Here is a 17,599-nt window from a genome sequence, read left to right on the forward strand (position 1 = left end):
TTCACTCCTGCACGAATAGTGAAGTATTTACCGGGGTACAACCCTTGTTGCTTCCGAGGTTGTAAAGCAAACAGAAGTATGCTCCATATATGGTGGATCTGCCCAGTAGCTCATCAGCTGTGGATCATAGTCTACAACTTTATTTATTCTGTCACACCCATCAACCTCAGAAAAAAACCCAAGTGAAGTACTTCTTCATAAGCCACTTGGTGACATCTCTTGCAAGCTTCACACACTGATTGCTTTCTTCTTCATGGCGACAAAGCAAACTATAGTATACTCTTGGAAATCCCCCTCTCTCCAATTTGAGGAAGTCAAACCTAGAATTCAAGGCTTCTTTATCAATGAAAAACTAACGGCGGTGCTGGAGGACAGTCACGACAGGTTCCTTTTGATCTGACAACCTTGGTTGGACTATCATCCAATCTCCCATTTTACTACAAGGCTAACCCATCTCTAATCTACATAACAAAGCTCCCTTCTGCCCCTTTCAAGGGGCCAAATGAACCTGTCATTCCCCAGTGGAGAACTCTCTTTACCTTTCCTGATCTCTACCCTTTACTTTCTTATCTCCTCTCCATTTCTATTCCTGTTCTATTCTTCTTTCCGTTTTGGGGATTGCTGGACTCTCCCCTTTCACGCTCTTTTTTTCCCAACCTCAATATCATTCCATTTCCTTATTTAGTTTTGGATTCTCCCTGCTATGGCCCCTGTGGCCGTTGCTTTGAACCACTAGGAAGCGTGATTCTCCAATCCTCCCATTTTTTCAAATTCTGACTTCCTGACAGTGCATCTGCACTTTCAAAGTTCACAGTCTTTTAGCCTTTAGCAAAATAACCCTTAGGGTTTAACCTGTAAGGATATAAACAATACAGAAGACTGTCTGAGGAGGCAAGTAAACAGTGGGGGTGGTGAATGGTTCTGACTAGTTTATTTTAGCTGGCCAAGGTGGAATGTTAAGCCAGAGAGTTATATAGTGAACTTGTCCTATTAAATCTGAACTCCAGGCACAAATATTTGTATTTAAATATATTTTCTAATAACTACAAACGATAGAAATCCACGTTGTGTGCATCAAATGTCTTTGTAAACTTTGTAAAAGTAGTGGTGACATCATCAATGTGCTGTGTATAACCTGTGCATAGAACTATGCTGGGGGTGGGAATCAACAGACCCACCCGCTGCAGGCTGCCTATGGAAAACTACAGGAAGGAGGCGAATGCAAGTCACCATGCAAAGGAGAGAGAGCAGCTGTGATTGGTCTTAATATGGGAAGCTCTTGCACAGAGGCATAGTTTCACACTGGATTACTGCACTGATCTGGAAGAAATACACAAAACACACCAGGGATCATGTAAGATTACATTTGCCTCCTCTATTTAAACAATATCTGCCTATCCTAGAGTTCAGCTTTAAATTAGATCTGTCAAATACAGATCACACACTTTTCTTAAGTTACTCATTTATGATGCTTGCCCCCCCCAAAAAAAAAACAGTTTCCTGCATTTTGACATGTCTTACAGTATGCCATTTCCATGTACCCTTAACAGAAATTGGCCACTGATTTTGTGAGATCCACCTTGGCACTAGTTTCCTGATGATGTAGAAGTCTTTTCTGCTATTTGGTGTGGGTAATGCTTTTACAGCTGACCATTACTTAGCCATATTAGCAGACAATTTCACTTTAAAGGCCCTTTCACAAATCTGCCTCACTATATCAAAAGGATTACTATATAATTTAATTTTCTCTGACTAATTAGCTTCAGTTAAAAATTTATGATAGCTCATTTTTCAACTGGTCTGGAGGACGAACACCCAAATAAAACCTATGTATAATTAGATTATAATAGACTGGGCACATGGTGTTTCTGAATAAAACAGTAAGCCTGGTTCTCATATACTTTGGTCCGCTTCCAGTCCAGACTAAACGCATGCTGTACTTTACTTATATTTTCCACAAAGCCCCATTTTATGGCTCTCCAGTGCTGCTTAGCGTGAGAGTCCGTGTTTCTGCCAGTTTCGCCAGTGTGGGCGCAGTTACAGCCCATGAAGGGAGCTTAGCAAAACGGATAAAAAGAAGTATGTTTTCCCTTTGTATTGGAATTGTATCCATGGACTTTTACAGTTAAGGAAAATATCTAATGTGGTGGTTTTTTGAACGATTGCTTCAAGTAAAATACGCTGGATATAAATTATAGAAGTTATGTTGCTAAGTATATTGATAACATGGTAGAATTTTCAAAAAAAATGTTAGAATTTAAAGTGTAAGCTTGGGTAGATATAAAAGATCCCTTTAAATCCTAATAAGTATTCACTAAGCATTTTTAATAGTATCGCAGTCTGTCCATAGGCTCTGTTCACAAAGGTAACACACCAGGGTATGGGGCTTTGTTTTAAAAAAAAGTGACAGTTATTTTCAGTTCAATTAAATTTAACATTTACAGTAGCATGGCTAAAACAAAGAATTTTATTCATATGATAAGGTGGATGTAAACGCAATCATTAAAATCTTATATTATCCTTAACCTGTTAATATAATTTCAAATTAATTTTTAACCTTTCTAAATCTGCAATTTTCAATAAAATAATACCTGGTAATCCTGTTATGATGGTTCTTGTTCAGTCATGTTTTAGGGTGATAACGCTTGTCCCTGTCTCCTAAATGTACTGCTGCTTAGTCACCCTGTCACACGCACTTGTATTAAAGACTATAGGGTTGATTTACTAAAACTGGAGAGTGCAAAATCTGGTGAAGCTGTGCATGGTAGCCAATCAACTTCTAACTTCACCTTTTTCAATTAAGCTTTGGCAATAAAACCTGAAAGCTGATTGGTTTCTATGCGGAGCTGCACCAGATAGCGTACTCTCCATTTTTAGTAAATCAGCCAATGCTCATTACATAGGCATGGTTCACTATTATTACTTTTAGGAAACCTGGACTGAGATATGCTATGAAGCCAATGTAGAAGTGCATGCAAAGACATTAAGTGCCTGCAAAGAGGCTGTATAAGATCAGCAGCATCACAAAACACAAATTATAAGAAAGGTAAAAAAATAATGGCAGTTGTTAAACTCTATGTAATGCTAAATCGTGTTCAGTTTTTTTTTCTTAATTGAAATGTAATGGATGTATAAAAAAGAATATATGCATTACTGATTACATGTTGTATAGGGATATAGCATTTCATACATCTCTCTTAAAGTGGTAGTAAACATCATTAAATTAATTTATATACCATATACATGGTTCTGTGTTTGCATTCTTTCTAACCTTTGCTGTTCTATAGAAATCAAGCTAGGTGCAATTTCATGACGTCACCGCTGCATGTGCACATTTGAAGCAAATCACGGCATGCTCTGTGTGCCGTTGGTCTGTTCCTGAGGATGCCGTGCATTGTAATCCCACGAGAGTACAGCACCATACATAGCTTCCTCAAGCAAACCAATGTGCATGCGCAAGATTCCGGCCCTTACTACAAGAAAGGACGGAAGTTTCATACAGGATAGATGCTGGAAAAGAACAGTAAACATAGCACTGGCTTCGGACAAGAAGCTTAGAGAAAAAACTGGCTGCAGAAAAAGTAAGAAAAAACAGAGGGAAATAAACAATGAGGCAGAATGGTGAAAAAAGCATTTGTGTACTAGCTGTATTGAATTTCAGGAACTGAATGGCTTTAAGATATCAGCAGTATAGAGTTTTACAATAAGCAACTAAGTAACCAGCAGATGGTCTAGATCACATGTCTCAAACACAAGGACGGAGGGCCAAATCCGGCCCACCAGGCCATTTCATATGGCCCTCATGGCAACCCCATTGTCTCTGCCCCCACCTTGTTTCAGCTTTCGGTAGCAGAAAGGAGGACAAAACTCCTCTGCCAGATCTTGTGCTTCTCTGTGAAGCCACAAGAAGAGGCTTGTCGCTTTCCCCCCCTCGCCCCCTTGTTTTAGCAGTCAGCAGCAGAGAGGAGGACAGAACTACAGATCCTGCGCCTCTCTGTGCAGCCGCAGCACCCCCTTGTCTCTGCCTGGTCTCAGCATTCAGCAGACTGGCAGCTGACTCAAGCCCTCCTCCAGACCCTTGACTTTTTGCTTCCCACTCCACCGCCAGCTTCTTCCCAGCAACAGCACAAGGTAAGGGGGTACACAGTGATGTAAGGAAGGGTGGGGGACACTTGACTCCTGATAGTGGGGGGGGGGGGGGGGCCTCTTGACATCTGATGTAAAGGGGGGTGGCGTGCTCTGGACATCTAGTCTTACAGATACAACCGACCCTTTGTGGGCAATCATAATGCTGATGTGGCCCGAAGTGAAATTGGGTTTTATGCCCCTGGTCTAGATTGTAGAACCAGAAATATAACCTAAGCAGTTCAGGGTGGATAGCTTTGGTTGTAAATGCAATTTTTTTATTCTGTAAAACTGTTGCCTACCATGATTTCCTCCTAGTAGTTGCACTCCTTCAAACTGTCTGGTTTTCTGAAGTCTGAAGTCCTATCCTCTTTGATAGGACCTAATATGCTAATGTACATGTGTGAATGAGCTTTCATCAGTTTCGCACAAACTTCCAAAATCTATGCTTATTGAATTTAGTTTTATTGTCAAAGCTTAACTGAACAAGCTGAAGTTTGGCTACCATGCACAGCTGCACCAGATTCTGAGTACTCCAGTTTTAGTAAATCTCCACATTTGTGTTTCGAACATTTTACATAGGCAGAAAAAATGCTGCATTTAGATACGCACTGCGCATAGTTTTTTGTGCATCTAAATGCAATGAACCCACACTCACAACTGTACCTGCTTACGAAAATGTGTGCTGCAGTTAGCTGTGCACAAAAAAGTATCACACTTCTGTAGTCAGGACCGCACATATCTACAGACATGCGTTCACGGAGAAAATATTCATATGTCCGTGTGAATGGACCCTTATAGCTGTTGAAGCAGACTAGCTCTTTGCATTTGCTGTAATGTCCCCCTTAGCCACTCAAGGGAACTCTCAAAATTTAGGCAATAACTATTTCTCTACTGAAAATCAACACGCTTGCTTCCATACCTTCTCACCTTTTTTTACTCCCCATCAACTTTATTCAGCTTCCAAGAGTGAAGAGAAATACCCAGCACTTTTGAGTATGGAGGAGCATGTGACTTTCTCCATGTAACAATACTGGTGCTTGGTGATTGGCACATTGCTGTCACATAGGGGTTGGGAGAGTCCTCAGCCCTGAGCAAACTTCAACTAAAGTGACTAGAAGCTTACACAGCGGTGCCTTTTCTCACCTCCAGTAGTGGAGCCAAGCAGGGAGGAGTGAAGGAAAGGTCAGTATGTACAAGAGAGGGGGGAGGCATTTAACAGTTCTCTTTAGGCACAGGCAGGGTGATTGCACTAACCTTCTTAAAGCTCCCACTTGTAACTCTTCTACAAATACAATTACTCAAATATAGAAGTTCAAGCATGTAAAGCTCAAAAAAGATGCACTAATAACTTACAATTTAGCCTAGATAGAAATTATACCTAATCTTTAACCACTTGCCTACTGGGCACTTTTACCCCCTTCCTGCCCAGCGCTGCCTCACTTTGACAATTGCGCAGTCATGCAACACTGTACCCAAACAACATTTTTATAATTTTTGAGCCATATAGAGCTTTCTTTTGGTGGTATTTATTGTATTATTATGGTATTTTTATTTTTTTTGCTAAACAAACTAAAAAAAACATTTTGAAAAAAAAAATTTTTTCTTAGTTTCTGCTTATAAAATTTTGTAAATAAGTAATTTTTCTCCTTTTCTGATGTGTGCTAATGAGGCTGCAATGATGGGCACTGCTAGGCTGCAGTGATGGGCACTGATAAGCGACACTGATGAGGAGGCACTGATAGGCAGCACTGATGGGCATTGACAGGCATCACTGGTGGGCATTGGTAGGCATCACTGATGGGCACTGAAAGGCAGCATTAATATATGACACTGAGAGGTGGCAGTGATTGGCACTGATAAGTGGCACTGACAGGCACTGATTGGAACTGTTAGGCAGCACTGATGGGCAGTGATAGGTGACTCTGATAGGCGGCACTGACTGGCACTAATAGACAGCACTGACTGGCACTGATAGTTTGCACTGAAAGGCAGCTCTGATGGGCACTGATATTTAGCATTGATGATCACTGATATGTGGCATTGATGTGCACTGATGGGTAGTGGTATGTGGCATTGTTGAGCACTGACAGGTGGCAATTATGGACACTGACAGGTGGCACTGTTGGGGCTACACTGATAATGAGGGCACTGATGATCTGTGTACATGTCCCCTCTGAGGAATGCCGCTTACCGGCTCTCCTCTCCTCACGGGCTGTCAGCATGAGGAGAGGACTGCCAATAACCGTATTTTCCTATTTACAGTTGTGTCCAAAATTATTCAACCCCCACTGAAATTGAGTGTTTTGGCCAGTTTGACATTGCTTTTGATCATTCAGTCATCTTGCTTACATTTACATTAAAGAGGCACTTGTAGGTCAGACAAATATAACATAACAGTTATAATGAAATAACCACAAATGTCTTTTCTGTGCTCACAGCATTATCAGTTTTATTCAACCCCCAAGTGACATTCAATCTTAGTACTTAGTACAGCATCCTTTTACAGTTATAACAGCTTTTAAACGTGAAGCATAGCTTGACACAAGTGTCTTGCAGCGATCTACGGGTATCTTCGCCCATTCTTCATGGGCAAAGGCCTCCAGTTCAGTCACATTCTTAGGCTTGCGCACTGCAACTGCTTTCTTTAAGTCCCACCAGAGGTTCTCAATCGGATTTAAGTCTGGTGACTGCGATGGCCACTCCAAAATGTTCCAGCCTTTCCTCTGCAACCATGCTCTAGTGGACTTGGAGGTATGCTTGGGATCATTGTCCTGTTGAAAGGTCCAACGTCTCCCAAGCCTCAGGTGTGTGACGGACTGCATCACGTTTCCATCCAATATCTCCTGGTACTGAAGAGAATTCATGGTACCTTGCACACGCTGAAGCTTCCCTGTACCTGCAGAAGCAAAACAGCCCCAAAGCATGATTGACCCTCCACCATGCTTCACAGTAGGCAAGGTGTTCTTTTCATCATAGGCCTTGTTCTTCCTCCTCCAAACATAGCGTTGATCCATGGGCCCAAACAGTTCTAATTTTGTTTCATCAGTCCACAGAACACTATCCCACAACTTTTGTGGTTTGTCCACATGGCTTTTGGCATACTGCAGTCGACTCTTCTTATTCTTTGGAGACAGCAAGGGGGTACGCCTGGGAGTTCTGGCACGGAGGCCTTCATTACGCAGTGTGCGTCTTATTGTCTGGGCTGAAACTTCTGTACCCACATCTGACAAATCTTTTCTCAGTTCCTCAGCAGTCACACGGGGACTTCTCTCCACTCTACGCTTCAGGTAGCGCACAGCAGTCGAAGTCAGCATCTTCTTTCTGCCACGACCAGGTAGCGTTTCAACAGTGCCCTTTGCCTTGAATTTGCGAATGATGCTTCCTAAGGTGTCTCTTGGTATGTTTAACATCTTTGCAATCTTCTTATAGCCATTGCCCTTCCTGTGAAGAGAAATCACCTCTTCTCTTGTCTTCCTGGACCATTCTCTTGCCTTCACCATGTTTGTAACCACACCAGTAAATGTCTAGAAGGAGCTGAGTATCACAGTCATTTTAAAGCTGCCTAATTGGTGCTTATTATGCTTGATTGCTGCTCGGTGACATCCACAGGTGTTTTCAATACCTGATGGAAAGCACCTGTATGAACCTCTGTTCTTCAGAGTGGTAGTCTTTAAGGGGTTGAATAATTGTGGCAATGAAGAAACCACATAAGAACCATTTACTACTGTATTACATAAACAATTGATGTCATTTTAGTTGCATTTGGGTAGTTACAACGTCCTTGTAGGATTTGATTCTGAATACAATTCCAAATGTACACTATAGTCCCTAAACCCCTTTACAGCATTGGGGGTTGAATAATTTTGGACACAACTGTACATGCAATCAACTGTGATTGGACACAGCTGATCACATGATAGAGCCTACATCATCGGCTCGTTACTGCGATTGGTTATCTGCTGTATCCTAGGGATACAGCGCACCACCATTCACCACGTCGCCCCCCGGGGGAGCACGTGCGCAGCTAGAGGGGGAGGACGTCATATGACCTCCTCCCAGAACGAGAGAACCGCCACCCTCCCATCATTTCCTTATATGACGGGTGGGAGTCAGTTAAAGCAGAACTCCAGGAATTTTTTTCCCCCCATGCTGTGAGGCTGTGCCCGCACTTCATGGGTTAACTGCTGGTTTTGTCCAGAGGCACACAGAAAGGCTATACTCACCCGATCCTTTGATCCTCTGTAAAACATCACTCCCCCACATCTAGCAGTTGACTATTCCTGCTGTCCTCACATCTAGAGCTGGTCTATGAGCGTGATGACATCAGGAACAGTCCACTACACAACTGGCATGTGAGGGGTCAGGAGCGGCAGGGACCAGTCTTGCGCCCAGAGGATCAGCGTATTAGGTAAGTATATCTCCACTCTCCTCAGACAAAAACAAGCAGTTAACAGCCTCACTGCATAGGGGAAAAAATCCTGAAATTCTATAAAGTGTATGTAAAATTGAATGGCCTTCTTTAGTTTTGGAGTTCATGGGATGTATTGCTTTGCTGAGGAGGGCAACAGTGGGTGTGTAAACTAGGAAACTTGTGGATGCTATGGTGATAGATGTCCAAGTTACATGTGGCAATCAGGACCAATTTACTGGGGTAAAGGGAACTATTGGTTATGGCAGGGAAAACTTTCAAGGAAGGTGAGTGCAGAGTAGACATTTGGAGCCACTGGCAGCTATTAACAGATGGTTTATTGTAAACCCATTCTCCAACAATAAAGTAGTATCATTTTAGGTGCCTTTGGAGTTAGAAGATGAAACCATAGTGTTTGGCCAGATGACATATGCATCTGGCATTTTCAAAAGTATTGAATGCTAAACAGTCTGATAGAGGCTGCAACACAAAAATGGAAGGATATAATGCTACTTCTGATGCAGGAAGCTTCATTTTGGATTTTGCTACAGAACTCACAGGGTTATATTTTGAATGCATAAATATTTTTATTTGCATAGCCTCGCCACAGGTTCACATTATGCATTGTAAATATATGCATGTGTAAGTAAACTAATGGAAAACTGAATTATGTTGCATTCTGAATATTGCTTCAGCCCTCTAAATATTTAGCTAAAAAACAGGCTAGTAGTGATAAATCCTTTTTTTAAATACATTTTCTGCTTGTAATAGTACATTATACCAGAAACAGCTGTAATTGATTCATCATGGTATAACATGGAATGCTCAGTGTAAACTTTGGGTGGCAATTACACAATTTTACTTGCTCTGATGATGTAAGGCACATGACCATCTTAAAGATGCATACGTATTTGCAGAGACCAGGGATCACTTGCTGGAATAGCTGAGGTGATTGGGATCCTTCGGATGTGTCCCAGCATGGACACATTCAGCTTTGCAGTTCAGTGGTAGCTGTACCATATAGACACTTTGCCTTTTGACATTATATCAAGTTCTACCAAACCATTGTAATTGAATGAGGTTTCAATTAAACAAATTAATTTGTATTTTTCTTATTTGTCTTTTTTTCCCCCAGGTAACTTTGAAGATAATAATCAGCATATTTTCAATTTAACATCACTAACATCTTCAGAAAATATATTGTCAGCTACATTTCATTATTATCTTGGAGATATTTTAAACATCAGTCAGAGATGTATACATTCATCATCTTGCTCCAGGCGTGGACACAGAAAACCTGAACTATCCATAGATCTGAAAGTGTCCAGTTTAACTTCTCTTGAGAACCAAACAAGAATTTTGGGGAATTTTCTTATAAATATTTCTACAACCTACCGAGACGTTCCATCTTGGCATTGGAAGGATATCACTCAAGTCATGCGTGAAGCCAAACAACATGGAGAGGCCCTCATTGCAATCAATGTGACAGTCGATAGCGCAAATAAACGAAGGAAACAGCTACTAGGACTTAAGCCTTATATCCTGGTTTATGCCAATGATTCCGCTATATCTGAGCCTGACAGTGTGGTTTCCAACTTGCATGGACAACGTGCTAGTATAGTTCATAAAAAACAAAGGAAGGAAGGACATATTGATCACAGGAGTAGACGGTCAACTGATATTTTGTTGCCATTACAAAACAATGAGCTACCAGGAGCTGAGTATCAGTACAATGAAGATGAAGAGAGATGGGTGGAGAAGAAACCTTACAAAACTCTTCAAGTACGGCCAGCTGAGAAGGAGAAATCTAAGAAAAAGCTAAGGAAGAGTGGACGGCAGAAAGGCCAGACATTGCAGTTTGATGAACACACCCTGAAAAAAGCTCGAAGAAAGCAGTGGAATGAGCCACGGAACTGTGCTCGGCGTTATCTTAAAGTAGACTTTGCAGACATCGGCTGGAGCGAATGGATAATTTCTCCTAAATCCTTTGATGCATATTATTGCTCAGGTGCATGCCAGTTCCCAATGCCAAAGGTACTGTAAATATTTTAATAGTTTTTTTACACAGGCTTTTATATCAAAATATAGTTTCACACAGTGCTGGTCAGGAACGTGCATCCCTTTTTTATGAACTGAACGTCTTTTTATTTCTTAATAAAATAGCCCAGCTGTTTTATTAGGGAGCCCTCTGAAGCTGTAAATAAGTAATATTGTTATATCTGTTCTATAAGTGTAGTTGTTAAAATAGCTAGATTTAAAAACTGAAGGTTTATGTGCGGGAATTTATTGTACAGTATCCAAACATTAATGTCTCACTGTGTAGAAAAGCCTGACCCTTTGTCCTCTGGAGGAGGTTCATGTTCCACTTCTTGCTGCATTTGTTATTGTCCACATTTCACACTTCTGCTAATAGCAAGCATTCCAGCTTTGTTTTGTCAGGCTTTCCCAACAAAATGAAGACAGTAAACGGAGAAATCGGAAAATAAAAAAAAAAGTCTTGATGTAACTAGCATAATTGTGCAAAATTATATTCATACATTTTCTCGTTTATAAAAATATTTAGAAGCTAGCTAGTTTACAAATCATTTTTACAGACTGTTTTAAATATTTCCTGCCATTCTAATGTTTTCCTATAAGAAACATATAACAAACCCATCGCTGAAATAGCTAGTTGAATGGCTGTCATACAAACTCTATTGCTTCAAATCCTTGAGTCACTGACCCAAAACAGGTATGAGGGGTGGATTTACTAAAGGCAAGTAGACTGTGCATTTTTCAAGTGCAGTTGCACATATCTTCCCCACAGCTTAGTGAATGTTGATTTCCAGAATCCAATCATGTGCAAGCAAAAATGCTGTTTGTAAAGAATTACCCAATCAGGTGCAAGGAATATAAAAAAAACAAAGTTAATCTTTACCACATTTATTTCCTCTTTAACAAGCCACAAATGAAATTTAAAACTAGCTCTTGCTGATCTCTGTAGATGCAGACACTGTGGAGCAATCCATTCTCAAATTTAATATCAGAAGCTTTGAAGTCTTCAGGATGTTCTCTCAAGTAGCTCAGCCTACCCTGCAACCCCCCCCCCCTCCTTGGAAGATTGGAAGGCTGCCCAGTCACTGCTGGGAGGAGAAGCTAAACTGTTAAGAGAACAACTTCAGTGCTTCTGCTTTGAACTAAAAGAACAAATTACTGCACTGTGAATGCAGCTACAGATGTCAGAGAGGACTTGGTTTAAAGGGAACTCCAGGAATTCAGTCACTGTTTAAAATGTGCCAGCATTTAATGGGTAAAACCAACATGGCACATGACACCTTGTGGACTTCTTTATTCAATTTACTGTTTACATTTTACTGAGCGCTGGGAGTATAGCTGTCACTATACTTCTGGCACTCAAACAGGAGAGATGTGCTTTGCTGGACAGCAGCCACTCTACCAACCCTTCCCCTTTAATGTCCATTTACAGAAGACTTTGCATTTTGAGAATAGAGTCAGATAATACATCACATTCCATAACTGGGCAATATCAGAGGAGGGCTTACACAGACTGCAGCTGCAAGATCTGGGATCCTAAGGTCCAGCACAGAAGTGTCGGAAGTATAGTAATAGCTGTATTCCCAGTTCTTTTGTGAAGCTGAATTACTGTTTGTTAAGATTGTGTAAATACTTGGCTGCCTATAACCAGGCCACAGGTTTACAACTTGGGGAATTATTAGAAATTGATTAGAATCAGCTTCATATACCTGAAAGAACTGTGTTTGTTGCCTAGAGCAACTAGTTGGATTATTCCTTTCATTTTTCTGACTGACTGTTACAAAAACACAGCAGACAGTCCTTCTAGGCACTGTAATAAATGGACAGAACATCAGTCACCTCTCAAAATCAGAAATGTACTTCTGTTGTCTTCAGGTAAGACAAGATGACATTTGGTAATAGCTAAGGCTGGCTTGCAAGAATAACATTTCAGGACACTATAGCTTGGAGTTAGGCATATTATTAGAGGTTAAATTGATTTTTCCCCGTGAGCTGATAAATGTAAAGCAAATATGTATAGAGGAACACTCATGTAGAAAAATACTAGCATTCTCATCAGGGGGAGCATGTAACAGCACCAGGCCAATCAGCATTGTCATGTCTATAACCCTGTGTAAGCAAATATTCTGTTGACTTGTAGCTTGCAGAAGGCTCTCCTTTTACTACTGCTGGATGAATGGAGCAGCAGGGTAGGGAAAGGAATTTAGGTATATGTGTCTGTGAAGGTCTGCATTTAAGTCAATCTAGTGATTTATCCTGCATAGGCAAAGCACAGATCCACAGATTAAGGTTATCTTCAGAAGCAGAATGTTTTATTTATAGAATTTTGGAAACTTTAGAAGTAAATGAAAGAGCAATCAACACTTATAATTAGGTAACTTGAACCTTCAACAATGTTTTTATAGTTCAATAATTTTTATTGGGTTTTCAAGAAAAAAAATACAAGCACACGTAATGTATACATTACAAGAGAGTGCAAATACAGAACTTCATGTGAAGGTAGTGTGCATGTACTGAAATGTTCCGAATCAAACATAATTTGTTCAGTTGTATAGCATCATGTATGGCTGCCATTAATGAGATTTACTCTCTCTTCCTGTCATGTCTATGGATGGTTAGAAAAAACTGACAGGGGTGTTAACACTTCCATACTCTACTCAATATGAAAAAGGTTCTATCTTTAGATATGCTTTAAATGCTAAGAGAGCTATTTTAAATATGAGCAAAATGAGATGGAATGAAATCAGCATTGCAGGTGGCAAGGTGGGAAAAGTAGAGAAGAAAGATCAAGATGTGTGAGCTGAAAAGCCAGGGTGATGGTAAAGATCTGGGAGTACAGAATGAGTTGGAAAATGGAAGTTGTGTCTGATGTTTTCAATCTTTAAGCAGACCCTGTCAGGGGAGCAAAAATGTTGTAGGTATTAAGAACAAACACCCAGAGATGTACATACATGCAGCAACCTCCAAATCCTTCATGTCATGGCCAAATCTAGGGGCAGCCAAGGCTTCAGTACTTCTTGATGGTGCCTAAGGTTTCCCACCCCCTTTCTGTCCCTGCAGATTTTTTTCTGGCAGGTGATGCTGCCCATAGTGATAAAACAATACGAATATGTGGGGTGAGGCCAAGTGGCAAGAAAGTGCCGCTTTTCAGAACGGTATGAAATTCAGCCATTTCACAAGATCTTAGGAGGCTGCTGTAAATACGTGCAGGGACCTATAGGTACCTGATCTTTATACCTGTAGCAGTAGACTTCAAGTGGTTATACCGGGATGATACCCACAGCTGCAGGCATCATCCTGGTACCGTTTTTTAGAACCAAAGGTCTGCTCTCTTGTAAGAGCAATATGAGTGGCTAACTAGCTACTGGATTGCTATTACAAGCAGCGGGAGGAGACGTCTTCCCTCCCACTGCCTTCTATGGCTTTAACGGGCTGTCCCACCAGAATGACAGATCAACCAGCCGACACTTTCTTTGGCTGATCAGACACTTTCTCTGGCTGATCATAGAGCAGTACAAACAGCTGCGCTGTTACATTCGGCTCTAAGATATAGGGAAATGGAAGAGATGACCTTGCATGACTTCTGGTTTACATGGATGTAAACAGCTCCTTTTTTAAAAAGAATTTGATCACACTGATGCGAACTGGTGCGATCAAATGATTTTGTGATCAGTGTTATTGACCCCAGATCTCTCCATAAAGAGTACCTGTCACATGCCTATTGCTGTCACAAGGCATGTTTACATTGCTTGTGACAGCAACAAAAGTGATAAAAAAGCAACAGTCTAAAAAATAAAAAAATGCAAAGTGCCCCTGTGCCCGTGTACAAATGCGACTGTACTTGTCAGTCCTGCATGCACACAAGCAGGGGTCGTCCAACACATGTAAGGTATCACAGCGAACATCAGGTCGGGAGCAGTAATTCTAGCACCAGACCTCCTGTGTAAATCTAAAGTGGTAACCTGTAAAGCCTTTTAAAGAGTCCGCTATGGATAGCGTGTACAAATTTAAAGCATGACATATTTGGTATTTATTTACTCCTCGTAACATCATCTTTTATATTTTACCAAACAATTGGGTTATATATTGTGTTTTTTGCAATAAAATTTACAAAAGTATTTTTTCCGAAAAAATGCATTTGAAAAACTGCTGCGCAAATACTGTGTGACATAAAAACATTACAGCACCCACCAATTTATTCTCTAGGGCCTCTGCTTTTAACAATATATAATGCTTGGGGGTGCTAAAAAATTTGATAGTAAAAAATACTGATTGTTACATTGTAGACAAAAAGTGGCAGAAAAGGCCTGGTCTTCAAGTGGTTAGAAAAATATTGGGACAGAAATACTAGACCAATCAGTGCTGCCTTTTTAAGGTACAGGTGTCATGGCTGTTTCCCTTATTCTTGCTTTATTTTTAAGTAAATGCTGCTGTAACTGCTTAAAATTCAGCTTTAATTTCTTAGTCAAGTCTATCTAAATCTGCCAGTGTTTTTATCATTACCCTCTCCCCAGACTGATGTCTCCGTAGTTCCTCCATTGAAGTGGGGAACCCTAAGACAAGAAGTGTGTTTCTGGGCAGATCAACAGAAATAAAGGAAAAAAAATCTAGAAAAAGAAAACTAATGCAGCCACCACATTTAAGTGTTGGAAAGCTACAATATACTAAACATTTTTTTGTTTTAATACTGCTGTAAGCTGGCAGGTACAATTTAAAGGCCAACTTCAGGCTTTTTTTTTGTTTTGTTATTTGTGAAACTGTTTGAGGACTGTTTTTTGCTGCCTGTGTCCCCTTGGTAAGATTTCCCCTCACTTTCTCTAGGGACAGGACGTGAAACAAAATCTGTCCAATGGGTTCACAGTCAAAATCATAAACACATTTTCCATTAGGTAGGGAACACTTAGAATGTCTGAAAAAGTTTTTATTGCTGTCTGTGCCTTCCTGTCTTAGTGACAACCACATCCCCCCAAACATTACTTTTAAAGGCATTACAGGGACAGGAAGTGGAGTTATATCTCCCTTATAGGGTCAAAGAGAGGACTGAAAACCTGACAGAAATATTACCTTTTCCCCACTCCACTGGAAAAACTTAAAAAAAAAAATTGGCAGGGCTAAGGCTTTAATAAACATTCTTGGCACTCAGACAAAGTAAACATGAACTGCAAGGAGTTTAAGCTCTTTAAGTCCATGGATTTTGACATTATTTTCTTCTGTAGTTGTTTGCTTGGGGTGCTATGCAAATCAGAAATAATAGTAAATGAAAATAATACATATATCTGAAGCCATTTAAACCTAATCTGCTTTCATAGGGTGTACCATTTGCATTTAGCAGTGTTTCTGTTACTTTGAATAGAACAGTCATTTTATATAAGCCAAGTGAGTTCAGGTCAAAATGGAAGGTTTGTATTTTATTTCTAGCTTTAATGCTTCTTCAATTTGGTTGCGGTGTTTATCTGTGGAATTGAAAGTATGAATTGGCTTCAGCTCTCATTTGTGACATGGGGTTGGGTGGAATTGGATATAGCACATGTTTTCAAAATGTAATATCAAGTTTTACAATTTACAAGCAGGGAAATTCTGGACGTGTTTGTAACATTTTCTGTAAGTTCAAGCGATTTAGTCCACCTGTATTTTGTGGAATTCCTGGGCCTCTAGCAGATTGGATCTGTGCCTAAAGGTTAATTATAGCTGGTTGACACAGATAGCGGATCATATTCCTCCTTTGGGTTGAAAAGTTAGTCAAATGGAAAGGTACTTTTTTTTTCTGAGTACAAGAAACGCTAGGGTGTTTACAAGGAAAACCATTGTTTTTATTAATAGCTATAAACAATATAGGCTTTTGAGGACTTGTGCCCTACTATTTGTATGAAACACACAGAAGAGAAAGGTGAAAGTAATACATTAGAGTACTGAATATATTTTTGCATTACTTTCAACAACTAATTTCCATTTCCATCTGTGCTCATGATACCTGTCATTCAGAGCTCCCTTGAAGACAAGAGAAAAAGTCACCTATGGTTTTTTTGGGGAACTGCAGTAGGCCCAAACTCAGCTAATGTCACCTATTGTTTTCTTGGACCCAAACTCAGCTAAGGTCATCTATTGTTTTCATGGTGAACTACACTAAAATCAAACTCAGCTAATGTCACCTATTGTTTTCTTGGAGAACTGTAGTGGACCCAAACTCAGCTAAGGTCATCTATTGTTTTCATGGACACTAAAACCAAACTCAACTAATGTCACCTATTGTTTTCTTGGAGAACTGCAGTAGGCCCAAACTCATCTAATATCTTTTATAGTTTTCTTGGAGAACTGCAGTAGGCCCAAACTCAGCTAATATCACTTATAGTTTTCTTGGAGAACTGCAGTAGGCCCAAACTCAGCTAATGTCACCTATTGTTTTCTTGGAGAACTGCAGTAGACCCAAACTCAGCTAAGGTCATCTATGGTTTTCTTGGAGAACTGCAGTAGGCCCAAACTCAGCTAATGTCACTTATAGTTTTCTTGAAGAACTGCAGTAGGCCCAAACTCAGCTAGTGTTAGATATTGTTTTCTTGGAGAACTGTAGTAGGCCCAAACTTAGCTAATATCACTTATAGTTTCCTTGAAGAACTGCAGTAGGCCCAAACTCAGCTAATGTCACCTGATGTTTTCTTGGAGAACTGCAGTAGACCCAAACTCCGCTAATGTCACCTATTGTTTTCTTGGAGAGTTGCAGTAGTCCCAAACTCAGCTAATGTCACTTAGTTTTCTTGGGGAACTGCAGTAGACCCAAACTCAGTTAAGGTCACCTATTGTTTTCTTGGAGAACTGCAGTAGACCCAAATGCAGCTAATATCACCTATTGTTTTCTTGGGGAACTGCAGTAGACCTAAACTCAGCTAATGTCACCTCTTGTTTTCAAGGAGAACTGCAGTACACCCAAACTCAGTTAATGTCACCTATTGTTTTCTTGGAGAACTGCAGTAGGCCCAAACTCGGTTAGTGTCACCTATTGTTTTCTTGGAGAACTGCAGTAGGCCCAAACTC

At 40.4% G+C, this 17,599-nt stretch overlaps 1 protein-coding gene across 1 annotated transcript in view; it reads left to right on the forward strand.

The window, feature by feature from the left end:
• The window catches only part of BMP3 (bone morphogenetic protein 3), an 81,245-nt gene that overhangs the window by 53,623 nt on the left and 10,023 nt on the right, over positions 1-17,599 (forward strand). The window contains exon 2 of the mRNA XM_089675495.1: positions 9,672-10,570. Within this exon, the coding sequence (XP_089531621.1) occupies positions 9,672-10,570 (899 nt within the window). The remainder of the gene's footprint in view (positions 1-9,671; positions 10,571-17,599) is intronic.

The sequence above is a fragment of the Staurois parvus genome, unplaced genomic scaffold (genome assembly GCF_062004578.1).
Source record: "Staurois parvus isolate SC_StPar_1 unplaced genomic scaffold, SC_StPar_1.0 ptg000013l, whole genome shotgun sequence".
NCBI lineage: Eukaryota > Metazoa > Chordata > Amphibia > Anura > Ranidae > Staurois > Staurois parvus.